This window comes from Melanerpes formicivorus, unplaced genomic scaffold (genome assembly GCF_026170545.1).
Source record: "Melanerpes formicivorus ecotype bairdi unplaced genomic scaffold, bMelFor1.0.p_v2 SCAF_56, whole genome shotgun sequence".
NCBI lineage: Eukaryota > Metazoa > Chordata > Aves > Piciformes > Picidae > Melanerpes > Melanerpes formicivorus.
Genome location: NW_027142408.1, coordinates 647,842 through 674,086, shown reverse-complemented (window position 1 = coordinate 674,086; position 26,245 = coordinate 647,842). Strand labels below are relative to the sequence as shown.

Below are 26,245 nucleotides of genomic sequence, written 5' to 3'. Positions count from 1 at the left end.
GTCTGAAAGGTCTGGAGGGGGGGGGGGAAGTAGGAGGGATTGAACCGGGGAGGGGGGAGCTGGGGGGAAATGGGAGTGATCCAAGGGGGTGTCTGTGGTAAAAGCAGGGGAGAATTTGGGGGGGGGGTGGGGAGCATGGAACAACACCCCCCTGATCTGTGGTTTCTTTGTTTTTTAAGTGCTTCTGGGGACCTTCTGAGGGGGGGGGCACCTCTCTTTTTTTTTTTGAGGTACCTGAGGCCCCCCCCCCCCGCAAAATGTATGCAGTTTACAAGCAAGCTCACCCCCCCACGGGGCTGGAGTTTGCCCTCTTCTGCCATTTTTTCTCCCCTGCTGAAAAAAACCTGGTGGTGGCCGGAACCTCCCAGCTCTACGTCTACCGCCTCAACCACGACTGTGAGGTCGGCACAGAGACCCTGCCCCCCGTTTCTCAGGGCCCCTCCCTCAGTTTGTAACTCCCCCCTAACCCTCTCCCTCCCTCTTCCCCCCCCCTAATAAATTCAAGGGGTTGAAAAATGAAGGGGGGGAGGTGGTGGGGTGGGAGTCTCAAACTTGTTGCTTTCTTTCTCTTTGCAGACTGGAGCTAAAGGAGACAGGAATGGGGGTAAGCAGCCCCCTCCCCACTTCTAGGATCCCTTCCCCAACCAATTTTGGGGCCCTCACCCCTTGTTTTTGGGGACTCCCCCACCTCCATCTTTGAGTCACCCACCCCATTTTTGAGCCCCCCCCCCGTTCATTTTGGGCTGTCCCATGTTTTAGGACCTCCTCACTCTATTTTTAAGCTCCTTAAGGCATACCCGGGGCCCCCTCCCCATTTTTAGGCTGCCCCCCCCAACCCATTTTGGCTATCCTCCCCAGTTTGGCACCCTCACCCTTTTACTTTGGGACTCCCCCCACCTCCATTTCTGAGCCCCTTGCCCCATTTCTGAGCCTTCTCCTTCCTTTTGGGCCCCCCTCCCCCCTCACCCTATTTGTAAGCCGCTCAGGTTGTATCTGGGGCCCCGGCCTCGGTTTTGGGACGCCCTCTCCCCATTTTGGGGGGCACACCCCTCCTCCCCCCCCCCCCCCCCACACTTTAGCACCCTCCCCCTGAGGGTGCCACCCACCTTGTTCCAGAAGGCAAAGGCCACAAGGAGAAGCTGGAGCTGGTGGCCTCCTTCTCCTTCTTCGGCAACGTCATGTCCATGGCCAGCGTCCAGCTGGCCGGGGCCAAGCGCGACGCTTTGCTCCTCAGCTTCAAGGATGCCAAGGTGGGACCCCACAAATCATTTCAACTCCCCCCTCCAAGAACCTCCAAACCCTCCCCCAAAAGCTCCTCAAAACCTCCCCTCTTAACCCCCCATCATCTTCCTCCTCCTCTTCCAGCTCTCGGTGGTGGAGTACGACCCTGCCACTCATGACCTGAAGACCCTCTCGCTGCACTACTTCGAGGAGCCTGAGCTGAGGGTTGGTGACGTCACCCAGGAGCTTTCCTGGGGGGCTTCTGATCGACAAGACCCCCCAAACTCCTTCCCAACCTCCTAGAGTTCACCTCTGTCCTGCCACAAGCACTGTCATGCTGGGATGAGAGCCTACCTTAGATCCTTCCTCACTGCCCATGGGGGGTGGTTGTGGGGTGCCCCTGAGCTTTGGATGCTGGTTGAAGGCTTCTCCTGAGCTGTGGCTGGTGGCTGAGGGCTTCTGCCCAGGTTTGGTTGGTGTCTGAGGGGCTGTGCCCGGCTTTGGCCATTGTCTGAGGGGCTGTGCCCAGCTGTGGCTGGGGTCTGAGGGTCTTTGGCCAGTGCCTGAGGGGCTGTGCCCGGCTGTGGCTGGGGTCTGAGGGTCTTTGGCTGGTGCCTGAGGGGCTGTGCCCGGCTTTGGTCAGTGTCTGAGGGGCTGTGCCCAGCTTTGGTCAGTGTATGAGGGGCTGTGCCCAGCTGTGGCCGGTGCCTGAGGGGCTGTGCCCGGCTGTGGCCGGTGCCTGGGGGGCTGTGCCCGGCCGTGGCCGGTGCCTGGGGGGCTGTGCCCGGTGCCTGAGGGGCTGTGCCCGGCTGTGGCCGGTGCCTGGGGCGCTGTGCCCGGTGCCTGAGGGGCTGTGCCTGCCCTTGGCCGGTGCCTGAGGGGCTGTGCCCACCCTTGACCGGTGCCTGAGGGGCTGTGCCCGCCTGTGGCTGGTGCCTGGGGGGCTGTGCTGAGGCTGTGCCCCTGTGCCCGCAGGATGGCTTCGTGCAGAACGTGCACATCCCGCGGGTGCGGGTGGACCCCGACGGGCGCTGCGCGGTGATGCTGATCTACGGCACCCGGCTGGTGGTGCTGCCCTTCCGCAGGGACAGCCTCAGCGAGGAGCACGACGGGCTGGTGGGAGAGGGGTGAGGAGATGCTGCTCACACCGGATCCTCCTGGGGAGGGCTTGGGTGGGGGGAGTGGGCTGTGAGGTGGGGAAGGATGGAGCTGGGAAGGGTGGGGGAAGGATGGAGCTGGGAAGGGTGGGGAAGGATGGAGCTGGGAAGGGTGGGGAAAGGATGGAGCTGGGAAGGGTGGGGAAGGATGGAGCTGGGAAGGGTGGGGGAGGATGGAGCTGGGAAGGGTGGGGGAAGGATGGAGCTGGGAAGGGTGGGGGAAGGATGGAGCTGGGAAGGGTGGGGGAAGGATGGAGCTGGGAAGGGTGGGGGAAGGATGGAGCTGGGAAGGATGGGGAAGGGGTTGGCTGGTGCCTGGAGCTCCTCGTGGTGGCTGAGGGCCCCTCCTGAGCTTGCTGTCCCGTGCAGGCAGAAGTCCAGCTTCCTGCCCAGCTACATCATCGACGTGCGGGAGCTGGACGAGAAGCTGCTCAACATCATCGACATGCAGTTCCTCTATGGCTACTACGAGCCCACCCTCCTCATCCTCTTCGAGCCCAACCAAACCTGGCCAGGGTGAGGCCCTCAGCCCCAGCCGCAGGGCCCGGCCCGGGGCGTGCCCGGGCGTGACGCTGGCTTTGTCCCCCCGCAGGCGGGTGGCGGTGCGGCAGGACACCTGCAGCATCGTGGCCATCTCCCTCAACATCATGCAGAAGGTCCACCCTGTCATCTGGTCCCTCAGCAACCTCCCCTTCGACTGCACCCAGGCCTTGGCTGTCCCCAAGCCCATCGGTGGGTGGCGCCGTGGCGGCGGTGCTGTCGCGGTGCTGGCGCGGTGCTGTCGCGGTGCTGTCGCGGTGCCGTCGCGGTGCTGTCGCGGTGCTGGCGCGGTGCTGGCGCGGTGCTGTCGCGGTGCTGCCGAGGTGCTGTCGCGGTGCTGCCGCGGTGCTGCCGCGGTGCTGGCAAGGTGCTGGCGCGGTGCTGGCGCGGTGCTGCCGAGGTGCTGTCGCGGTGCTGCCGCGGTGCTGCCGCGGTGCTGCCGAGGTGCTGGCGCGGTGCTGGCGCGGTGCTGGCGCGGTGCTGTTGTGGTGCCGTCGCGGTGCTGTCGCGGTGCTGTCGCGGTGCTGTTGTGGTGCCGTCGCGGTGCTGGCGCGGTGCTGTCGCGGTGCCGTCGCGGTGCTGTCGCGGTGCTGCCGCGGTGCTGCCGAGGTGCTGCCGCGGTGCTGGCGCGGTGCTGCCAAGGTGCTGGCGCGGTGCTGTCGCGGTGCTGTCGCGGTGCTGTCGCGGTGCTGCCGAGGTGCTGGCGCGGTGCTGCCGCGGTGCTGTCGCGGTGCTGCCGCGGTGCTGTCGCGGTGCTGGCGCGGTGCTGGCGCGGTGCTGGCGCGGTGCTGTCGCGGTGACGCCGCGGTGCTGTCGCGGTGACGCCGCGGTGCTGGCGCGGTGCTGTCGCGGTGACGCCGCGGTGCTGTCGCGGTGCTGACAGTGGCCTCTCCCCTCTGCCTGGCAGGAGGGGTGGTGATCTTCGCTGTCAACTCCTTGCTCTACCTCAACCAGAGTGTCCCACCCTATGGGGTGGCCCTCAACAGCCTCACCAACGGCACCACCGTCTTCCCCCTGCGTAAGGCCTACCTCCCCCCCTCTTCCTCACCCTCCTCTTCCTCCTTGCCCTCATGGCCTGCTCCTTGTCCTTCCTGCTTCAGCCTTCTCTTCCTCCTCCTCTTCCTCACCCTCAAACAGAACTGTATATCTTTGTGCTTCCCCTCATTGTGCTCCTCTTACTCTTCTTCCTTCTCCTCCCTCCTCCTCTTCTTCCTTCTCCTCCCTCCTCCTCTTCTTCCTTCTCCTCCCTCCTCTTCTTCCTTCTCCTCCCTCCTCTTCTTCCTTCTTCTCCTCCCTCCTCCTCTTCTTCCTTCTTCTCTTCCCTCCTCTTCTTCTTCCTTCTTTTCCCTCCTCCCCACCCTCTTTCTCCTCCTCATTGTCCTTGTCTTTCTCTCCTCTTTCTCCTTTTTCTCATTCCCCTCTTCTCTTTTCTCCTCCTTCCTCCTCCTTCCTCCTCCTTCCTCCTCCTTCCTCCTCCTTCCTCCTCCTTCCTCCTCCTTCCTCCTCCTTCCTCCTCCTTCCTCCTCCTTCCTCCTCCCCCTCCCCTCACTGGGGTCTCTCCTCACCCTCTCTTTTTGCCCCCTGCCCAGGGATCCAGGATGGGGTGAAGATGACCCTGGACTGCGCCCAGGCCACCTTCATCTCCTATGACAAGATGGTCATCTCCTTGAAGGGGGGCGAGATGTAAGCCTTGGGGAGCCACCACCCAGCTGTGGGGGGCTGAGTGTCCCTCTGCTCAACCTTTTTGTCCCCTCCTTGTCCCCAGCTACGTCCTGACGCTGATCACGGACGGGATGCGCAGCGTCCGCTCCTTCCACTTCGACAAGGCCGCCGCCAGCGTCCTCACCACCTGCGTAAGGCCCAGCAGGGACCTTGGGGGCCCTCCTGCTGCCCCCTCAGTGTCCTCCTCATGGCCTTTTTTGGTCCCCAGATGGTGACCCTGGAGCCTGGCTACCTGTTCCTGGGGTCCCGCCTGGGGAACTCGCTGCTGCTCAAGTACACGGAGAAGCTGCAGGAGCCCCCAGCCAGCGCCGGCAAGGAGCCCCTCGACAGGCAGGTGGGCACCTGGGGACACCCCAGCGGCCTCACAGCCCCTCATTCCTGCTCCCCACACTCCCTGCTGGGTCTGCAAACATCATCCTGAGTCCTTCCTGCTCCCCACATCCCCTGCTGGGTTTGCAAACATCATCCTGAGTCCTTCCTGCTCCCCACACCCCCCTGCTGGGTCTCCAGACATCATCCTGAGTCCTTCTTGGTCCCCACATTCCCTGCTGGGTCTCCAAACATCATCCTGAGTCCTTCTTGGTCCCCAAATCCCCTGCTGGGTCTCCAAACATCATCCTGAGTCCTTCTTGGTCCCCAGATCCCCCACATTCCTGACCCCCAAATCCCATCTTGTGTCCCCAACCCCCCATTTCGAGGTCCCAGAGCTCAGTACCCCTGTCCTGGGTCCCAAAAGTCCCTTTCTGGGTCCCCACATCCCCATCCCAGGTCCCCAGACCCCCAGCCTGGGTCCTTCTTGGTCCCCAAAACTCCATCTTGAGTCCCCATATCCTTATCCCAGGTCCCCAGACCCCCAGCCTGGGTCCTTCTTGGTCCCTAAACCCCTGTCCTGGTCTTCAAACCCCCAAGCCCTGGGACCCCAGACCTCCGTTTTTGCTCTCCAAGCCCTGGGACCCCAGACCCCATCTTGTGTCCCCTGCCAGCTGGGATCCCCAAACCCCAGTTTGGAGTCCCCAGACCCTATCTGGTGTCCCCTAACCCCCCTTTCCAGGTTCCCAAACCCTTGTCTGAGGTCCCCCAACCCCCCTTCTTGTGTCCCCACACCTTGGGGGCAGTTCTGGGGGTCCCATCTCTTGTGTCCCCCACAACAGGAGGAGCCCCCCCTGAAGAAGAAGCGCTCGGACTCCTCGGGGGGCACTTGGGCAGGTGGGTCACAAGTGTCCAGGCCACCCCAGGGCCACCTGGGTCACCCCAGGCCACCCTGGACCCCACCAAAGCCTCCCTGGGTGGCTTCAAGAGGGTGTCCCCACTGTGGCAAGGTAGAGGAGAATGGGGTGCTGTTGTCACCAAGGGGGGAACACAGTGACAGGGGTGAGTGGAGGTGGTGAGGAGGTGACTCAGGACAGGGGGTGACATGGGACAAGGAGGGTGACAGGGTGGGGATGAGGGAGTGCCAGGGGAGGTGACATGGTGACAGTGGGGATGAGAGCAAGGGGATAGGTGACATGGTGCCAGGGTGGGTGCCACAGTGCTGGGGAGGTGATGTGGTGCCAGGGGAGGAGCTGGCATTGCTCCAGGGGGGTTGGTGCCAGGGAGGCGACATGGTGGCAGAGTAGATGCTGTGATACCAGGGGGAGTGACACTGATCTGGGGCTGCCATAGTGCCAGGGGAGGTGCCACTACTCCAAGAGGGTCCATGCCAGGGAGGTGACAGGGTGTTAAGGTAGATGCCATGATGCTGGGGGGGGACAACACATGATGCCAGGGGTGTGGTACGGTGCCAGGGGAGGTGGTGCTGCTCCACGGGGGCTGATGCCACCATACCAGCGACAGCGGAGGTGCCAACGCCAAGGGAGGTGTCATTGCTCTGGTGGGGTTGATGCCAGGGTGCCATGCTAGCAGGGGGCTGACACCAGGCCCGGTGGATGCCAGGGCAGGTGCCAGGGCAGGTGCCAGGTGTGCCTTTGTCCCCAGGGCCGGGCGGGAAGTCTGCGGTGCAGGACGAGGTGGACGAGATCGAGGTGTACGGCAGCGAGGCGCAGTCGGGCACGCAGCTGGCCACCTACTCCTTCGAGGTGGCTTGGGGCCCTCCCTGGCCCCTCCCTGGCACCCTGCTGCCACCTCCCCGGGGTCACTCACTGCCCCCTCTCTGTGCCCCAGGTCTGTGACAGCATCCTCAACATCGGGCCCTGCGCCAACGCCGCCATGGGGGAGCCGGCCTTCCTGTCCGAGGAGGTGACACACCTGGCCCGGGGACCCCCCCTTTGTCCCCCTGCCCTGTCCCCCTCTTTGTTCCCTTTCCCTGTCCCCCCCTTTGTCCCCCTGCCCTGTCCCCCTCTTTGTTCCCTTTCCCTGTCCCCCTCTTTGTCCCCCTGCCCTGTCCCCCTCTTTGTCCCCCTGCCCTGTCCCCCCCCTTTGTCCCCCTGCTCTGTCCCCCCGTTTGTCCCCCTGCTCTGTCCCCCCCTTTGTCCCCCTGCCCTGTCCCCCTCTTTGTTCCCTTTCCCTGTCCCCCTCTTTGTCCCCCTGCCCTGTCCCTCTCTTTGTCCCCCTGCCCTGTCCCCCTCTTTGTCCTTTCCCTGTCCCCCTCTTTGTCCTTTCCCTGTCCCCCTCTTTGTCCTTTCCCTGTCCCCCTCTTTGTCCTTTCCCTGTCCCCTTCCTTGTCCTCCTCTTTATCCCTTCTTTGTCCCCTCTCCTTGTCCTCCTTCTCTTTGTGCCTCTTTGTCCCTCTCCTGTCCCCTTCCCCATCCCCCCAGTGTCCCTGCTGGGAGGTGACCCTGCTGCCACCCCCTGTCCTGTCTCCATCCCAGTTCCAGAACAGCCCAGAGCCAGACCTGGAGATTGTGCTGTGCTCAGGCTATGGCAAGAACGGGGCCCTCACCGTGCTGCAGGTAAGACCAGTGCCCACCAGTGCCCACCAGTGCCCCCAGGTGCCTCCCAGTATCCCCTTGTGCTTCACCAAGTCCCTCCCAGTCCCTGTCCCTGCCCAGCACTTCCAAATTCCTCACAGTGTTCCCCCAGTTCCCTCCCAGTCCTTCCTCCTCCTCTCCCCCTACTCCCCACTTCCCTCCAGTATCCTTCCACTCCCCTCCCAGTGCTCCCTCTTCCCTCCCACTCCCCTCCAGTTCCCTCCCAGTCCTTTCCAGTACCCTCTCCTTCCCTCCCAATCCCTTCCCAGCCTCCCCTGCTCTGTTTCCACTCCAGCCTGAGTCCTTCCCAGTGCCTCCCAATCCCTTCCCAGTGCCTCCCAATCCCTTCCCAATCCCTTCCCAGTACTTTCCAGTGCCTCCCAATCCCTTCCCAGTCCTTTCCAGTGCCTCCCAATCCCTTCCCAGTCCTTCCCAGTGCCTCCCAATCCCTTCCCAGTGCCTCCCAATCCCTTCCCAATCCCTTCCCAGTCCTTCCCAGTGCCTCCCAATCCCTTCCCAGTGCCTCCCAATCCCTTCCCAATCCCTTCCCAGTCCTTCCCAGTGCCTCGAATCCCTTCCCAGTGCCTCCCAATCCCTTCCCAGTCCTTCCCAGTGCCTCCCAGCACCGTTCAAGGCCTGGTTCAGTTGCAGCCTCCCTGGCAGGTCAGATACCGGTGCCAGATCCAAGGCTGGGCACAACCAGGGCTGAACCCCCCAAACCTTGGGGTTCTGCCTGTATTTACCCAGCTACAACCCCAGCATGCCCCAGGTTAGCCCCAGTAGGGCCCAGTTTAACCCCAGTAGGGCCCAGTTTGGCCCCAGTTTAGCCCCAGTGTGCCCCACAGAGGAGCATCAGGCCCCAGGTGGTGACGACCTTCGAGCTGCCTGGCTGCTACGACATGTGGACTGTGATTGCTGGGGGCAAGAAGGAGAAGGTGGGGGCTAGCTGGGGGCACTTTGGGGGTGTTACTGGTGCCATTTGTTGGGGGGGGTACTGGTGATACTGGGGGGCACTGGGAGCAGCTGTGAAGGGGTTTTTGCACCCCCAGTGGGAGTGGGAGGTGGTTGTGGGGATCATTAGGACCAGTCTGGGGGGGTTCCTGGGGACACCTGGGACACTGGGACCACTCTGGGGGGGTTCCTGGGGACACCTGGGACACTGGGAGCACTCTGGGGGGGTTCCTGGGGACACCTGGGACACTGGGAGCACTCTGGGGGGGTTCCTGGGGACACCTGGGACACTGGGAGCACTCTGGGGGGGTTCCTGGGGACACCTGGGACACTGGGAGCACTCTGGGGGGGTTCCTGGGGACACCTGGGACACTGGGAGCACTCTGGGGGGGGTCTTTGGTGCCATCAAGGCCAGTCTGGGGGGATCTTGAGGTCATTAGAACCAGTCTGGGGGCATTGCTGGGTCTACTGGTGATGGCTTTGGTGGGAGGGAGTTTTGCCTCCCCACCAGTGACCCCAGTGGGGTTTTGCCTCCCCACCAGTGACCCCAGTGGGGTTTTGCCTCCCCACCAGTGACCCCAGTGGGGTTTTGCCTCCCCACCAGTGACCCCAGTGGGGTTTTGCCTCCCCACCAGTGACCCCAGTGGGGCTTTGCCTCCCCACCAGTGACCCCAGTGGGGTTTTACCTCCCCACCAGTAATCCCAGTGGGGTTTTCTGTCCCCTTGCAGCCCCCTGAGGCCACAGGAGGTGACAAAGGTGACAAGGACTCCCCAGTGCCCCCAGCCCCCGCTGGGGAGGAGGAGGAGGAGGAAGGGGGGGGCGCAGCGCCACGGCTTCCTCATCCTCAGCAGGGAGGACTCCACCATGGTGAGGCACTGGCAGCTGCTGGGAGGCACCTGGGTGGCATCTTGGGTGGCAGCTGGGGGCTGGGGTGGCTTCTGGGCTGTCCCCTGGGTGCCCTTGGCACCCATTTGGCGGCCAGGGGCCTTCTCTGAGGGCATCAGCAGGTGCTGGGAGGGACTGGAAGGCACCTGGGTGGCATCTGGGGTGGCAGCTGGGCGTCCCCTGGGTTGTTCTGTGGGTCTTGGGTGTCACCTGAATGTCCCCTGGCTCACCTGAGTGTCCTCAGAGTGTATGCCTGATGTCCCCTGGGTGCCATTCTGGGTGCTGGATGTCCCCTGAGCATCCCCTGGGTGCCATTCTGGGTGCTGGATGTCCCCTGAGCATCCCCTGGGTGCCATTCTGGGTGCTGGATGTCCCCTGGGTGCCATTCTGGGTGCTGGATGTTCCCTGAGCATCCCCTGGGTGCCATTCTGGGTGCTGGATGTCCCCTGAGCATCCCCTGGGTGCCATTCTGGGTGCTGGATGTCCCCTGGGTGCCATTCTGGGTGCTGGATGTCCCCTGAGCATCCCCTGGGTGCCATTCTGGGTGCTGGATGTCCCCTGGGTGCCATTCTGGGTGCTGGATGTCCCCTGAGCATCCCCTGGGTGCCATTCTGGGTGCTGGATGTCCCCTGGGTGCCATTCTGGGTGCTGGATGTCCCTTGAGCATCCCCTGGGTGCCATTCTGGGTGCTGGATGTCCCTTGTGTGTCCCCTGGGTGCCATTCTGGGTGCTGGATGTCCCCTGAGCATCCCCTGGGTGCCATTCTGGGTGCTGGATGTCCCTTGAGCGTCCCCTGGGTGCCATTCTGGGTGCTGGATGTCCCCTGAGCATCCCCTGGGTGCCATTCTGGGTGCTGGATGTCCCTTGAGCATCCCCTGGGTGCCATTCTGGGTGCTGGATGTCCCCTGAGCGTCCCCTGGGTGCCATTCTGGGTGCTGGATGTCCCTTGAGTGTCCCCTGGGTGCCATTCTGGGTGCTGGATGTCCCTTGTGTGTCCCCTGGGTGCCATTCTGGGTGCTGGATGTCCCTTGAGCATCCCCTGGGTGCCATTCTGGGTGCTGGATGTCCCTTGAGCATCCCCTGGGTGCCATTCTGGGTGCTGGATGTCCCCTGAGCATCCCCTGGGTGCCATTCTGGGTGCTGGATGTCCCCTGAGCGTCCCCTGGGTGCCATTCTGGGTGCTGGATGTCCCTTGTGTGTCCCCTGGGTGCCATTCTGGGTGCTGGATGTCCCTTGAGCATCCCCTGGGTGCCATTCTGGGTGCTGGATGTCCCCTGAGCATCCCCTGGGTGCCATTCTGGGTGCTGGATGTCCCTTGAGCATCCCCTGGGTGCCATTCTGGGTGCTGGATGTCCCCTGAGCATCCCCTGGGTGCCATTCTGGGTGCTGGATGTCCCCTGAGCATCCCCTGGGTGCCATTCTGGGTGCTGGATGTCCCTTGAGCATCCCCTGGGTGCCATTCTGGGTGCTGGATGTCCCCTGAGCATCCCCTGGGTGCCATTCTGGGTGCTGGATGTCCCTTGAGTGTCCCCTGGGTGCCATTCTGGGTGCTGGATGTCCCTTGAGCGTCCCCTGGGTGCCATTCTGGGTGCTGGATGTCCCTTGAGCATCCTCTGGGTGCCATTCTGGGTGCTGGATGTCCCTTGTGTGTCCCCTGGGTGCCATTCTGGGTGCTGGATGTCCCTTGTGTGTCCCCTGGGTGCCATTCTGGGTGCTGGATGTCCCTTGAGCATCCCCTGGGTGCCATTCTGGGTGCTGGATGTCCCTTGTGCGTCCCCTGGGTGCCATTCTGGGTGCTGGATGTCCCTTGAGCATCCCCTGGGTGCCATTCTGGGTGCTGGATGTCCCCTGAGCATCCCCTGGGTGCCATTCTGGGTGCTGGATGTCCCCTGAGCATCCCCTGGGTGCCTCCTGGACGTCCCCTGATTACCGCGGTGGCTCCTGGGGTGTGCCCTGGTGGCTCCTGGGGTGTGCCCTGGTTGCTGGGGTGCCCCTGGGTGTCACTTTAGCCCTCTGTGTGCCCCCCCAGATCCTGCAGACGGGGCAGGAGATCATGGAGCTGGACACCAGCGGCTTTGCCACCCAAGGCCCCACGGTGTTCGCCGGCAACATCGGCGACAACCGCTACATCGTGCAGGTGTCGCCCCTGGGCATCCGCCTGCTGGAGGGGGGTGAGTGCTGCCTGAGCCCTGCCTGCTGGCCCCTGCCTGCCCCCTCTGTGTCCCTGGGCTCCTCTGCTGGCTGCTGGGCTGTCCCTTTCAGCCCCTTCCCAGCCCTTTGGAGCCCCAAACCCTTCTTCAGGGACATTGGGTGGGGGCTGGGTGGCTCCCGTGTGCTTGGGTGGCACCTGGGTGGCACCTGGGTGCTCTGGTGGCTTCTAGAGTGTTCCCTGGGTGCCCTTCACACCCTTTTGGTGGCCAAGTCCCTTCTCCCAGGACAGTGGATAGATACTAGGTGTCACCTGGCTGGCTCCTGAGTGTCCCCTGGGTGCTCTGGTAGCTCCTGGGGTGTCCCCTGGGTGCCCTTTGGTGACCAAAGGTCTCCTCCAAAACGCTGGGTGGGCAGTGGGTGACACTGAGTGGCACTGGGAAGCATTTGGCTGTCCCCTCAGTGTCCCCTGGGTGCTGTGGTGGCTCTTAAGAGTGTCCCCTGGGTGCCCTTCACACCCTTTTGGTAGGGACCCTTGCCCAAGGACACTGTGTGGGTGCTGGGTGTCCCTTTAGTGTCCTTCACCCCCTGCAAGGAGCCCAAACCCCTTCTCCAAGGACAGTGGGTGGGTCCTGGCTGTCCCTTGGGTGCCTCCTGGCTGTCCCTTGGGTGTCCCTCGCCCTCAGCCGTGTGTCCTTGCTGCCCACAGTGAACCAGCTGCACTTCATCCCGGTGGACCTGGGCTCCCCCATCGTGCACTGCGCGGTGGCCGACCCCTACGTGGTGCTGCTGAGCGCCGAGGGCCAGCTCACCATGTTTGTGCTGAAGAGCGACACCTACGGGGGCAGGACGCACCGGCTCAGCCTGCAGAAGCCCCCCCTGCAGCAGGTGAGTGCCACAGCAGCCCGGCCAGCAGCCCAAACGCCGCCCGGGAGGCTGCTGGGGGCGCCGCTGGCACCGAGGAACCGCCCAACGGGGTGCTGGGGGGCGCCGAGGAGCAGGCAAAGGGAGCACTGAGGTCACCAGAGGCAGCCAAGAGCCAGCCAAGCAGGTCCTGGGGATGATAAAAATGAGCTTCAGAGGGGTTCTGGTGTCACTGCTGGGGCCAAAACCCCAACCAAACGGGGTGTGGTGGTGCCAGAGCCAGTCCAGACTGGGGCTATTGGTCCCAGAGCCAGTCCAGACTGGGGTTAGTGGTCCTAGAGCCACTCCAGACTGGGTTCATTGGTGCCAGAGCCAGTCCAGAGTGGGTTTATTGGTGCCAGAGCCAGTCCAGAGTGGGTTCATTGGTGCCAGAGCCAGTCCAGACTGGGTCCATCGGTGCCAGAGCCAGTCCAGACTGGGTTCATTGGTGCCAGAGCCAGTCCAGACTGGGGTTAGTGGTCCTAGAGCCAGTCCAGACTGGGTTCATTGGTGCCAGAGCCAGTCCAGACTGGGGTTAGTGGTCCTAGAGCCAGTCCAGACTGGGTTCATCGGTGCCAGAGCCAGTCCAGACTGGGTTCATTGGTGCCAGAGCCAGTCCAGACTGGGTTCATTGGTGCCAGAGCCAATCCAGAGTGGGTTCATTGGTGCCAGAGCCAGTCCAGACTGGGTTTATCGGTGCCAGAGCCAGTCCAGAGTGGGTTTATTGGTGCCAGAGCCAGTCCAGAGTGGGTTCATCGGTACCAGAGCCAGTCCAGACTGGGTCCATCGGTGCCAGAGCCAGTCCAGACTGGGTTCATTGGTGCCAGAGCCAGTCCAGAGTGGGTTCATCGGTACCAGAGCCAGTCCAGACTGGGTTCATCGGTGCCAGAGCCAGTCCAGACTGGGTTCATCGGTGCCAGAGCCAGTCCAGACTGGGTCTGGTGGCACCAAGCCAGGTCTGGGGATTCCAAACCATCCCCAGCTGGTTCCCACTGATTCTGCTCCCTGACTGTTTCCTGCTGCTGCCAACCCCCTCCCAAAGCACTCCCCCTGCCCTCCCAGCCGCTGCCAGCTGCTGCCTGTTTGCCCTGCAGACCTCCAAAGTGATTGCCCTGTGCCTGTACCGGGACCTGAGCGGCCTCTTCACCACCGAGAGCCGCGCCAGCACCCCCCGCGAGCAGCCCCCCCGCACCCCCACCCAGCAGGAGACCCTCATCCAGGACATCGGGTACTGCCAGCGGGGGGGGCACCTGGGGGGCTTCTGGGGTGTCCCCTGGGCTGTCCCCTGAGTGCCCTTCGCACCCCTTTGGTGGGCAAAACCCCTTCTCCAAGGGCATCGGGGTGTTGGAGGTGCCTGGGTGGCAACTTGGGTGCTGTGGTGGCTTCTGGGCTGTGCCTGGGTGCCCTTCACGCCCCTTGTGGCACCCAAACCCCTTCTCCAGGCCATCAGCAGTGGGTTCTGGGTGCCTCTTGAGTGTCCCTTGGGTGCCACCAGGCTGATGAGTTGGCTCCTGGCTGTCCCCTGGGTGCTGTGGTGGCTTCTGTGGTGACCCTGGGGTGCCCTTCACGCCCCTTGTGGCACCCAACCCCCTCCTCTAGGCCATCAGATGGGTGCTGGGTGTCCCATGGGTGGCACCAGGGTGCTGAGCTGGCTCTTGGCTGTCCCCTGGGTGCTGTGGTGGATTCCGTGGTGCCCCTGGGTGCCCTTCACATCCCTTGTGGCACCCAAGCCCCTTCCCTAGGCTGTCAGCAGCGGGCTGCGGGTGCCCCCGGGCCGGTGCCGCGGTGCTGCGCTGGTGCCGTGGTGCTGCGATGGTGCCATGGTGCTGCCCTGGTGTCGTGCTGGTGCCCCGGTGCTGCGCTGGTGCCCGTGGGCGCGGTGCCAGCGGCGTCCCCGTGGCAGGGAGTCCGTGGATGACGAGGAGGAGATGCTGTACGGGGACTCGGCCCCCGCGCTGCGCAGCCCCGCCAAGGAGGAGCCCCCGCGGCGCGCCAGCGGCCAGGGGGGGCCGGGGGACCCCCACCAGTACAGACCGGAGCCCAGCCACTGGTGTGTGCTGGTGCGGGAGAACGGCGCCATGGAGGTGAGGCCGGGGCGGGACCCTGCCCCACACCCCCTCCTCTGCCCCACACCCCCTCCTCTGCCCCACACCCCCTCCTCTGCCCCACACCCCCTCCTCGGCCCTTCCCTGGCCCTCTCCTGGCCCTCTCGGCCCCTTCCCCTCCCCTGGCCCTCCCCCAGCTGTCCCCTTCCCTGTCCTTCTCCTTGTCCCTGTGTCCTCAGCCTGCCCCAAACCTGTCCCCCTGTCCTTCTCATGTCCCCAGCCTATCCCTTTCCTCTGCCTGCTCCTCCCTGTCCCCTGCCCTGTCTCACCTCATCCCTCCTGTGCCCCCAGCCCATCCCCCTGGCCCCAGCTCACTGCTGTGTCCTCACCCCATCCCCATGTCCCAAATCGTGTTCCTGTGTCCCCAGCCTGTCCTCTTTCTCTGCCTGTTCCTTTCCTGTCCCCTTCCATGTCTCCCTTTACCCCTCCTTTGTCTCCCTGTGTCCCCAGCCCACGCCCCCTGCCTGCCCATTGTCTCTATGCTGGCAACCTGTCCCTGTGTCCCCACATCCCCAACCCATCCTTACACCCCCAACCCACCCCCATGCGCCCAACCTCTCCCTGTGACCCCAGCCTGCCTCCTGCCCCCATGGCCCCAGCCTGCCCCCATGCCCCCAGCCTGCTCTCCATGCCCCCAGCCTGCCCCCAGCCTGCCCCCCATGCCCCCAGCCTTCCCGCATGCCCCCAGCCTGCCCCCAATGCCCCCAGCCTTCCCCCATGGCCCCAGCCTGCCCCCATGCCCCCAGCCTGCTCTCCATGCCCCCAGCCTTGCCCCCATGCCCCCAGCCTGCCCCCATGCGCCCAGCCTTCCCCCATGGCCCCAGCCTTCCCCCATGGCCCCAGCCTTCCCCCATGGCCCCAGCCTGCCCCCATGCCCCCAGCCTGCCCCCATGGCCGTGTGTCCTGCACCAGATCCTGCAGCTGCCGAGCTGGCGCAGGGTGTTCCTGGTGAAGCACTTCGCGGGCGGGCAGCGGGTCCTGGTGGACAGCTTCGGGCACCCCGCGGGCGGCGCCGAGCAGCGCAAGGAGGAGCCTGGCCGCCAGGGGGCGCTGCCGCTCGTCCGGGAGCTGCTGCTCGTGGGGCTGGGCAACCGCCAGAGCCGGCCCTACCTGCTGGTGAGCCACTGGGGGGCGCTGCGAGGGCACAGGTTTGGTGCTGGGAGGGCACTGCTTTGGCACTGGTGCCAATAGGCAACCGCCAGAGCCGGCCCTACCTGCTGGTGAGCCACTGGGGGGCACTGGGAGGGCACTGGTTTGGTGCTGGGTGGGTACTGAAGGTGTCAGGAGGGCACTGAGGGGGTCTGAGGGGGTTTCTGGAGGGCTGCTACTGGTCAAGGAAATCTAACTGGTGGCACTGGGAAGCCACCACAACTGTCTGTAACTTACTGGTGAGGGGGAGTGGGGGTTACTGGTTTGGTGCTGGGAGGGTACTGAGGGTGTCAGGGGGTTACTGGAGGGGTCTGGCCAGGCTGGCCAGATGGGCAGAGGCCAAGGGCAGGAGATTGAACACATCCAAGTGCCAGATGCTGCACATTGGCCACAGCAACCCCAGGCAGTGCTACAGGCTGGGGTCAGAGTGGCTGAGAGCAGCCAGGCAGAGAGGGACCTGGGGGTGCTGGTTGATGGTAGGCTGAACATGAGCCTGCAGTGTGCCCAGGCAGCCAGGAGGGCCAATGGCATCCTGGCCTGCATCAGGAACAGTGTGGCCAGCAGGAGCAGGGAGGTCATTCTGCCCCTGTACACTGCACTGGTTAGGCCACACCTTGAGTCCTGTGTCCAGTTCTGGGCCCCTCAGTTTAGGAAGGAGGTTGACTTGCTGGAAGGTGTCCAGAGAAGGACAACAAAGTTGGTGAGGGGTTTGGAGCACAGCCCTGTGAGGAGAGGCTGAGGGAGCTGGGGTTGCTTAGCCTGGAGAAGAGGAGGCTCAGGGGAGACCTTATTGCTCTCTACAACTACCTGAAGGGAGGTTGTAGCCAGGCAGAGGTTGGTCTCTTCTTCCAGGCAGCCAGCACCAGAACAAGAGGACACAGTCTCAGGCTGTGCCAGGGGAGGTTTAGGCTGGAGGTTAGGAGGAAGTTCTACACAGAGAGAGTGATTGCCCATTGGGATGGGCTGCCTGGGGAGGTGGTGGAGTCAGCATCACTGGAGGTGTTCAGGAGGAGACTTGATGGGGTGCTTGGTGCCATGGGGTAGTCGATCAGGTGGTGTTGGATGATAGGTTGGACTTGATCTTGAAGGTCTCTTCCAACCTGGTTAATTCTCTCCTCTCCTCTCCCTCTCCTCTCCCTTTCCTCTCCCCACTCCTGGGGCAGGTCCATGTGGACCAGGAGCTGCTGATCTACGAGGCCTTCGCCCACGACTCCCAGCTGGGGCAGAGCAACCTGAAGGTTCGGTTCAAGAAGGTGAGCACTGGGGGCTGCTGGGGGCTGCTGGGGGCCTCAGGGGGTGTTGGAGGGCTCTGAGGTGGAGTCTGGGGGTGCTGGAGAGGTGCTGCTGGGTAGGGAGGGCTTACTAGGGAACCACCCAAACCATTTGTACTTACTGGTTTGGTACTGGTGGGTGCCAGGGGGTACTGGAGGGTCTCAGGGGGGCTCTGGGGATGCTGGAGAGGTGCTGCTGGGCAGGGAAGTCTTCACTGGTGGCACTGGGGAACCACCCAAACCATCTGTACTTGCTGGTTTGGTACTGGTGTGTACTGGTTTGGTACTGGTGGGTGCCAGGGGGTACTGGAGGGTCTCAGGGGGGCTCTGGGGATGCTGCAGGGATGCTGCTGGGCAGGGAAGTCTTCACTGGTGGCACTGGGGAACCACCCAAACCATCTGTACTTGCTGGTGAGGAGGGCTGGGGGGTACTGGTTTGGCACTGGGGGTTACTGGTTTGGCACTGGGGGTTACTGGGGCATACTGGGGGTGTCAGGGGGATCCTGGAGCCCCCAGGCCCCCCTCAATTCCCTCTCCCCCCCCCCCCCCCAGGTCCCTCACAACATCAACTTCCGGGAGAAAAAACCCAAACCCTCCAAGAAGAAGCCAGAGCCTGGGGGGGCTGCAGCTGGGGGGGGAGCACCTGGAGGGACTGGGGGGGCTGGGGGAGGGGCTGGGGGGGGAGCTGCAGGTTCTGGGGGGGTTGCAGAAGAATCAGGGGGACCCCGAGGACGTGTGGCTCGGTTCCGACCCTTCCAGGACATCTACGGCTACTCAGGGGTGAGCTGGGGGGCTCTGGGACCCCCCATGACACCCCCAAAGCCACCCCAGGACCCCCCCTGACATCCCCAGGCCCTGTGGGGCCTCCCCCACCCACCCCTAAGCTCCTTGTGAACCCCTCAGACACCTCACAAGCACCTGGGACCCCCCAGCCCTCAGGGACCCCCTCGGGATCCCCACAACACCTCCTGGAGCCCCCACATCTCAAAACCTTCCTGGAGCGCCCCCCCACCCCTCCCCCCACAGCCCCCTGCAGGACAATCCCCCCCCCAACTACCCCTGGGGCCCCTCAATCCCCCCCAAACCCTCCCTGAGCCTCCCCAAACCCCCTTTGGACCTCTCCCAACTGGCTTACTGGGCCCCCCCCCTCCCCAAACCTGCTGGGACCCCAGGAGGATCCCCCCCCACATCTCTTGAGAACCCCCCCAACCACTCAGGAAGCCCCCAAATCCCTCAGAGCTTCCTCAAACCCTCCTTTAGCCCCCCTAGAGCCCCTTCAAACCCTCTCTGGAACCCCCCAAACCTGGGTCACTGGGACACCCCCCCCCATTGCCCTGGGACCCCAGTGAAAACCTTGGGACTCCCCCCAGAGCCTCAAGAACCCCCTCAGGGTTCCCCTAAACCCCTTGGAGCTGCCCTCAAACCCCACTGGGACACCCCCCCAAACAGTCTGGCACCCCCTCAGGACCCCTAAAACCCCCTTGTGCCCCCCCCCAACCCTTCCCAACCAGCCAAGAGCCCCCAGACCCCCTCGGAGCTGCCCCCAGACCCCCTCGGAGCTGCCCCCAGACCCCTTCGGAGCTGCCCCCAGACCCCCTCGGAGCTGCCCCCGAACCCCTTCTGGCCACCCCGAACCCCCTTCCAATGCCCCTGGGACCCCCCTCAGCCCAGCCCCCCCCCAGCCTGTGCTGGTGGGAGGCTGCTGGAGCCTGCCTGCTTTGCCCCTGCCCAGGTGTTCATCTGTGGGCCCTCCCCCCACTGGCTGCTGGTGACAGGCCGGGGGGCCCTGCGCCTGCACCCCATGAGCATCGACGGCCCCGTCGAGTCCTTCGCCCCCTTCCACAACGTCAACTGCCCCAAGGGCTTCCTCTACTTCAACAGGCAGGTGGGTCTGGGGGGCACCCACAGGGTTGGGGAAGGGTCCCTGGATGTTTTGGGGACCCCAGCAGCTCGGTTTGGGGAGGGCCAAAGGGGTTTGGGGGTGAATCAGGAGGGGCCGAGGGAGTCCCAAGGTGGTCTGGATGAGGGCATTGAGTCCATCAGCAGTGCAGATGGCACCCAGCTGGGTGGGGAACTGGCTGGAGGCTGAGCCCAGAGAGTGGTGGGGAATGGTGCCACAGCCAGCTGGCAGCCAGGCACCAGTGGTGTGCCCCAGGGAGCAGTGCTGGGCCCTGTGCTCTTTAACATCTTCATTGATGATCTGGGTGAGGGCATTGAGTCCATCAGCAGTGAATGTGCAGCTGACACCAAGCTGGGGGCAGGAGTTGATCTGCTGGAGGGTAGAGAGGCTCTGCAGAGGGACCTGGCCAGGCTGGGCAGATGGGCAGAGGCCAAGGGCAGGAGATTGAACACATCCAAGTGCCAGGTGCTGCACATTGGCCACAGCAACCCCAGGCAGTGCTACAGGCTGGGGTCAGAGTGGCTGAGAGCAGCCAGGCAGAGAGGGACCTGGGGGTGCTGGTTGATGGTAGGCTGAACATGAGCCTGCAGTGTGCCCAGGCAGCCAGGAGGGCCAATGGCATCCTGGCCTGCAGCAGGAACAGATAGGACTAGGGGGAATGGAATGAAGCTGGAGGTGGGGAGATTCAGGCTGGAGGGGAGGAGGAAGTTCTTCCCCATGAGAGTGGTGAAGCCCTGGAATGGGTTGTCCAGGGAGGTGGTTGAGGCCCTGTCCCTGGAGGTGTTTAAGCCCAGGCTGGCTGAGGCTCTGGCCAGGCTGATCTAGTGTGGGGTGTCCCTGCCCATGGCAGGGGGGTTGGAACTGGATGATCCTTGTGGTCCCTTCCAACCCTGAATGATACTGTGATACTGTGATAACAGTGTGGCCAGCAGGAGCAGGGAGGTCATTCTGCCCTGTGCTCAGCACTGGTTAGGCCACACCTTGAGTCCTGTGTCCAGTTCTGGGCCCCTCAGGTTAGGAAGGAGGTTGACTTGCTGGAAGGTGTCCAGAGAAGGACAACAAAGCTGGGGAGGGGCTTGGAACACAGCGCTGTGAGGAGAGGCTGAGGGAGCTGGGGTTGCTTAGCCTGGAGAGGAGGAGGCTCAGGGGTGACCTTACTGCTGTCTACAACTACCTGAAGGGAGGCTGTAGCCAGGCAGAGGTTGGTCTCTTCTCCCAGGCAGCCAGCACCAGAACAAGAGGACACAGTCTCAGGCTGTGCCAGGGGAGGTTCAGGCTGGAGGTTAGGAGGAAGTTCTACACAGAGAGAGTGATTGCCCATTGGAATGGGCTGCCTGGGGAGGTGGTGGAGTCCCCATCCCTGGAGGTGTTCAGGAGGAGACTTGATGGGGTGCTTGGTGCCATGGGGTAGCTGTTTGGGTGGGCTGGATTGGCTGATGGGTTGGACAGGATGACCTTGAAGGTCTCTTCCAGCCTGGTCTATTATTATTATCATTACTGCTCTCCAGGGTGCCCTGGGGGCTTAGTGGGGGTCGGGGGGGGGAGAGTCCTCAGGGTGGTTAGAGGAGGTCTAGAGGCTTCCTGAAGGTGTCCCAGAGGGTTTCTGGGGGGTCCCTGGGCTTTTAAGGGGTCCCAGCAGCCCACCTGGGGAGGTTTTGGGGGAACCAAAGGGGGTCTGGGGGATTTCAGGGTGGGTTTGAGGGAGTTCTGAGGGGGTTTGGAGGCTGCCAGGGGGCATGAGTGGGGATTTTGGGGGTGTGGGGGGGTGTCTCAGGGTGGTTTGAGGAGCTTTGATGGACTTCTGAGCCCTCTCCAAGTTCTTTGGGGGGATCCCAGAATCTTTGGGGGTTCCCTTTTGAATTTGGGGCTCCCTGGGGGAGGTGTCCCAGGTTAATTTTGGGGGGGGTCCAGGATTATTTTAGGGGTCCCAAGTGGCTTTGGGGGCATCTCAAAGAGGGGTTCAGAAGATCCAAAGGACTTTGGTGGCTCTCCAAGTTCTTTGGGGGTTTGAGGGGGAGTCCCTGGGGGGGGTCCCTCTTGAATTTGGAGGTGTGCTAGGGCAGTCCTCGGGGGGGGGGGGTAGTTTGGGAGTGTCTCAGGTGGGTTTTGCAAACACCTGGGGGGGGCATTTCAGGAGGCTTTGAGAAGCTCTGAAAGGACTTTTTGGTGGCTCTCAAAGTTCTTCGGGGGGGCTCCCAGGAGCTTTAGGGGGTTGGGGGGGGAGAATCTGGGGAGTCCCTTTGGAATCTGGGGGGGGGAGTATCTGGGGAGTCCCTTTGGAATCTGGGGGGGGGGGAGTATCTGGGGAGTCCCTTTGGAATCTGGGGGGGGGGTGAGTATCTGGGGAGTCCCTTTGGAATCTGGGGGAGGAGTATCTGGGGAGTCCCTTTGGAATCTGGGGGGGGAGGAGTATCTGGGGAGTCCCTTTGGAATCTGGGGGGGGAGTATCTGGGGAGTCCCTTTGGAATCTGGGGGGGGGAGTATCTGGGGAGTCCCTTTGGAATCTGGGGGGGGTCCCCGAGGTGAGTTTTTGGGGAGGTTGCCAGGTGGCTTTTGAGGCATCTCAGGAAGGGTTGAGAAGCTCCGAAGCACTTTGGGTGGCTCTCAAGAGTTCTTCGGGGGGGGGGGGGTGTGGATCTGGGGGGGGTGGGGGGTCTCTTTTGAATTCGGGGGTGCCCCCATTCAATTCCGGGGGTGGGGGTCGCTCAGGGGGAGCTGCGGATCAGCGTGCTCCCTGCCTACCTGTCCTACGACGCGCCGTGGCCGGTCCGCAAGATCCCCCTGCGCTGCACCGCTCACTACGTCGCCTACCACGTGGAGTCCAAGGTACCGCCGGCCGCCGCGGCCTGGGACCTGGGGGCCGGCCCCTGGCCCCCGCCCGGGGCTGACATCTGTGTCCCCTCCCCGCCCCGAGGTGTACGCCGTGGCCACCAGCAGCACCAACCCCTGCACCCGCATCCCGCGCATGACCGGCGAGGAGAAGGAGTTCGAGAGCATCGACCGGGGTCAGGGCGCCGCGCTGCCGCCAGGGGGCGCCACAGGGCAGCCCCCCGCGGCTGTGTCCCCCTCTGTGTCCTCCTCTTTGTCCTCTTCATGTTGTTTGCCCCCCTCTCTGTTCCCCTTCCCTCTCCCTTTCTCTCTCCCCCCCGCCTTAGTCCCCTTTTCTGTCCCTGCTTTGAGCCCTGTGTGCCTGAAGGGTCCCCCCCGACCACCCCTGCACCCTTCTTTGAGCCCTCTCTGCCTCCAAGCTCTTTGTCCCCACTTTGAGTCCTGTGTGCCCCAAGGGTCCCCTCAGACCACCCCCAGACCCCTTTTTGAGTCACAGCTCCCCCGTGTCATCCCCCCCACGTCCAATGTCCCCTTCAACCCTGCCCCTGTCCTCTTCCCTGTCCCCTTGCTGACTCCACCCTGCCCCACCCCCAAGGCCAGTGTCCCCCTCAATCCCCACACCCCCCCTCCCTGTCCCCTGCCTCCCCCCCTCACCCTCTTTGTCCCTGTCCCCCCCCAGATGACCGCTACATCCCCCCTCAGCAGGAGGCCTTCTCCATCCAGCTCATCTCCCCGGTCAGCTGGGAGACCATCCCCAACACCAGGTGAAAGCCCCAGCTGATTGTCCCCCAAAAACACCTCTGGGGGGAGGGTCTCCCATCCCTGCTGACCCTCCCTGTGCCTGGTGCCCCGCCAGGATCGATCTGGAGGAGTGGGAGCACGTCACCTGCATGAAGACTGTGTCCCTCAAGAGCGAGGAGACCGTCTCGGGCCTCAAGGGCTACGTGGCCGTGGGCACCTGCCTGATGCAGGGCGAGGAGGTCACCTGCAGAGGCAGGGTCAGTCCTGGGGGGCGTGGAAAGGGCTTCTGGGAGGGGTTGAGGGGGCCTTTGGTTCCAGAAGAAGGTCTTGGAGGCACCCAAGGAGTCTCGGGTGGCTTCCACAGGGTGTTGGAGGAGATCAAAGGAGGTTTGAAGGACAGTAGGAGAGGTTTGGGAGGGTGTTGAGGGTCCTGGGGCAGGGGGAAATGTTGTTTCAAAGGGGGGTTGGAGGGGTTTGAGGAGTCTTTGGTTCCAGAGGAAGGTCTTGGAGGCACCCAAGGGGTCTCAGGTGGCTTCCACAGGGCGTTGGAGGAGATCAAAGGAGGTTTGAAGGACAGTAGGAGAGGTTTGGGAGGGTGTTGAGGGTCCTGGGGGGGTGGTTTGGAGAGGTTTGAGGAGACTTTGGTTCCAGGAGAAGGTCTTGGAGGCACCCAAGGGGTCTCAGGTGGCTTCCACAGTGTGTTGGAGGAGATCAAAGGAGGTTTGAAGGACTGTAGGAGAGGTTTGGGAGGGTGTTGAGGGTCCTGGCAGGGGGGGAAGGGTTGTTTCAAAGGGGGGTTGAGGAGTCTTTGGTTCCACAGATAGGTCTTGGAGGCACCCAAGGGGGCTCAGGTGGGTTCTAGGAGCTAGTGAAGGGGGGATCAAAGGTTTGAAGGACATCAAGGGGGTCCTGAAGGGGTCTCAAGAGAGGTTTTTTTTGGGGTCTTGGGGGATCTCAGAGGGGTTCTGGAGGAGTCTTCAGTTCCATAAGGAGGGTGCTGAGGGGCACCTAAGGGATCTCAGGTAGGTTCCAAGAGGTGTGGAGGGGAGAGCAAGAGATTTGAGGGACATCCAGAAGGCCTGGAGTTGGTCTCAAGGGACTTTAGGGTGTGTTGGTGGGGGGGGGTTGGGGTCTCAAGGAGGTCTTGGGGGGACACCCAGGGGTCTTGGTGAAAACCCAAGGGATCTTGGAGGCCACCCAAAGGTCTGGAGGACACTCAAGGGCTCCAGGAGAGACTCTTGGGTTTACCCAGGGGTCTGGAGGCCACCCAAAGGTCTTGGTGGCCACCAAGGAACCTCGAGGCCACCTGGAGGCTCTTGGGAGCCACCTGAAGGGCTGGAGGTGGCTTGAAGGCTGCCATGTGTGTCCCCCCAGATCCTGATCATGGACATCATCGAGGTGGTGCCGGAGCCTGGGCAGCCCCTGACCAAGAACAAGTTCAAGGTGCTCTACGAGAAGGAGCAGAAGGGGCCGGTGACAGCCCTGTGCCACTGCAACGGCTACCTGGTGTCTGCCATCGGCCAGAAGGTGCCAGCAGGGCCCTGGGACGGCCTGCCAGGGGGGCAAGGCACGCCAAGGGGCGTGCTCAAGGGGCTGAGGGGCCACCAAGAGGTTGGGAAGCCACCCAGAGGTGTCCCCAAGGGGCTGGGGACCCACCAAGTGATGCTTCCTCGGGGGCTGAGCTGCCACTGAGGGCTTGAGGACCTTAATGAGGCCTTGGGGACAACCTGGGAGGGGAGCAAGGGCCACCCAAAGGTGGCCTCAGAGGGTTGAGGAGCCACCAAAAGGTGTCCCAGGGGGGTTGAGGGGTGGCCAAGGGCTTAGGGACAACCTGGGAGGGGGGTCAGGGGACATCAAAGGGCATGCTCAAGGGGCTGAGGGGCCACCAAGGAAGGGGGCCAGGGACCCCACCAGTGTGGCTCAGGAGTTGAGTGAGCGAGCTTGGAGGTCTTGTAGAGCCCACCAAAGGTTGGTTCCAGGTGACTTGAGGACCCACCAAGGTCTTGGGGACCCACCAGGGTCTTGAGGATCCAGGGTCTTGGGGACCCACCAAGGTCTTGGGGACCGATCAAGGGTCTTGAGTACCCACCAAGGTCTTGGGGACCCACCAGGGTCTTGAGGATCAAGGGTCTTGGGGACCCACCCAGGGTCTTGGGGACCCACCAGGGTCTTGAGGATGCAGGTGCTTGGGGACCCACCAAGGTCTTGGGGACCGATCAAGGGTCTTGAGTACCCACCAAAGTCTTGGGGACCCACCAGGGTCTTGAGGATCAAGGGTCTTGGGGACCCACCAAGGTCTTGGGGACCCACCAGGGTCTTGAGTACCCACCAAGGTCTTGGGGACCCACCAGGGTCTTGAGTACCCACCAAGGTCTTGGGGACCCACCAGGGTCTTGAGGATCAAGGGTCTTGGGGACCCACCAAGGTCTTGGGGACCCACCCAGGGTCTTGGGGACCCACCAGGGTCTTGAGGATGCAGGTGCTTGGGGACCCACCAAGATCTTGGGGACCCACCAAGGTCTTGGGGACCCACCAGGGTCTTGAGGATGCAGGTGCTTGGGGACCCACCAGGGGGTTCCCCAGGGCCTCGAGGAGCTGCGTGGTGCTGAAGGTGTCCTCTGTGGCCCTGCTGCTGCGCCCTGCAGATCTTCCTGTGGAGCCTGAAGGACAACGAGCTGACGGGCATGGCCTTCATCGACACCCAGCTCTACATCCACCAGATGATCAGCGTCAAGAACTTCATCCTGGCCGCCGACGTCATGAAGAGCATCTCCCTGCTGCGCTACCAGGAGGAGAGCAAGACCCTCTCCCTCGTCAGCAGGGTGAGGAGGGGGCCGGGGTGAGGAGGGGCTGGGGGGGGGGTGAGGAGGGGCCCCAGGGGGGTGAGGAGGGGCTCAGGGCAGTGAGGAGGGGCTCAGGGGTGAGGAGGGGCCCCAGGGGGGTGAGGAGGGGCTCAGGGGGGGTGAGGAGGGGCCCTGGGGTAGAGGAGGGGCTCGGGGGGTGAGGAGGGGCCTGGGGGGTGAGGAGGGATGAGGAGGGGGCCTGGGGGGTAAGGAGGGGTCTGGGGGGTGAGGAGGGGCCCCGGGGTGTGCCGAGGGGCTGGGCCTCAGCCTCGGGCTCCGCTCTCCGCCCCCCGGCAGGACGCCAAGCCCTTGGAGGTCTACAGCGTGGACTTCATGGTGGACAGCACCCAGCTGGGCTTCCTGGGTGAGCTCAGGGGGGGCTTGGAGGGGCTGGTGAGGTCATGGTGGGGTCATGAGTGGCTTTGAGGGTCATAGGGGGCTTGGTGGGGTCATGGAGGACTTGGTGGGATCTTAGGGGGCTTGGGGTCATGGGGGGCTTGGTGAGGTCAGGAGGGCTTGGTGGGGTCATGAGGGGCTTGGTGAGGTCATGGGGGGCTTGGTGGGATCTTAGGTGGCTTGGTGGGGTCATGGTGGGGTCACTGGGGGCTCGGTGGGGCCATGGAGCTCTTGGTGGGAGGTTGGGCTCCTGGCCATGGTGTTTGATGAGGCCAAGGCATCCGGGTGGCACAGGGATGGCTCTGTCCTGCCCAGGGCTGGTGGCACTGGTGGCACTGGTGTGGCACTGGTGGCAATGGTGTGGCACTGGTGTGGCACTGGTGGCACTGGTGTGCTCTCTCCCCGCAGTGTCGGACCGGGACAGGAACCTGCTGGTCTACATGTACCTGCCTGAGGGTGAGTGCTGGGCACTGGGGTGCCAGCTGCTGCCAGCTGGGGCCCCTAGGGTGCTCTTAGCTACCACTGGCTGCCACCTCTGTGCCAGCTGGGTGCTGTGTAGGTGTTGACTAGGTGCCAT

General features: G+C 63.5%; 1 protein-coding gene across 1 annotated transcript in view; it reads left to right on the top strand.

The window, feature by feature from the left end:
* Positions 1-26,245, top strand: part of CPSF1 (cleavage and polyadenylation specific factor 1) — a 30,390-nt gene that overhangs the window by 933 nt on the left and 3,212 nt on the right. Inside the window, exons 2-35 of the mRNA XM_068161106.1 lie at positions 180-401; positions 577-604; positions 1,117-1,250; positions 1,366-1,446; positions 2,197-2,348; positions 2,748-2,894; positions 2,971-3,110; positions 3,826-3,936; positions 4,508-4,601; positions 4,684-4,771; positions 4,849-4,974; positions 5,792-5,846; positions 6,615-6,715; positions 6,801-6,875; positions 7,448-7,528; positions 8,392-8,481; positions 9,243-9,365; positions 11,413-11,554; positions 12,241-12,419; positions 13,529-13,662; positions 14,338-14,518; positions 15,452-15,655; positions 16,852-16,941; positions 17,512-17,571; positions 17,656-17,739; positions 18,692-18,844; positions 21,569-21,685; positions 21,774-21,864; positions 22,368-22,452; positions 22,545-22,686; positions 23,804-23,956; positions 25,075-25,251; positions 25,570-25,636; positions 26,077-26,124. Coding sequence (XP_068017207.1) covers positions 258-401; positions 577-604; positions 1,117-1,250; positions 1,366-1,446; positions 2,197-2,348; positions 2,748-2,894; positions 2,971-3,110; positions 3,826-3,936; positions 4,508-4,601; positions 4,684-4,771; positions 4,849-4,974; positions 5,792-5,846; positions 6,615-6,715; positions 6,801-6,875; positions 7,448-7,528; positions 8,392-8,481; positions 9,243-9,365; positions 11,413-11,554; positions 12,241-12,419; positions 13,529-13,662; positions 14,338-14,518; positions 15,452-15,655; positions 16,852-16,941; positions 17,512-17,571; positions 17,656-17,739; positions 18,692-18,844; positions 21,569-21,685; positions 21,774-21,864; positions 22,368-22,452; positions 22,545-22,686; positions 23,804-23,956; positions 25,075-25,251; positions 25,570-25,636; positions 26,077-26,124 — 3,877 coding nt within the window. The 5' untranslated portion in view covers positions 180-257. The remainder of the gene's footprint in view (positions 1-179; positions 402-576; positions 605-1,116; positions 1,251-1,365; positions 1,447-2,196; positions 2,349-2,747; positions 2,895-2,970; positions 3,111-3,825; positions 3,937-4,507; positions 4,602-4,683; positions 4,772-4,848; positions 4,975-5,791; positions 5,847-6,614; positions 6,716-6,800; positions 6,876-7,447; positions 7,529-8,391; positions 8,482-9,242; positions 9,366-11,412; positions 11,555-12,240; positions 12,420-13,528; positions 13,663-14,337; positions 14,519-15,451; positions 15,656-16,851; positions 16,942-17,511; positions 17,572-17,655; positions 17,740-18,691; positions 18,845-21,568; positions 21,686-21,773; positions 21,865-22,367; positions 22,453-22,544; positions 22,687-23,803; positions 23,957-25,074; positions 25,252-25,569; positions 25,637-26,076; positions 26,125-26,245) is intronic.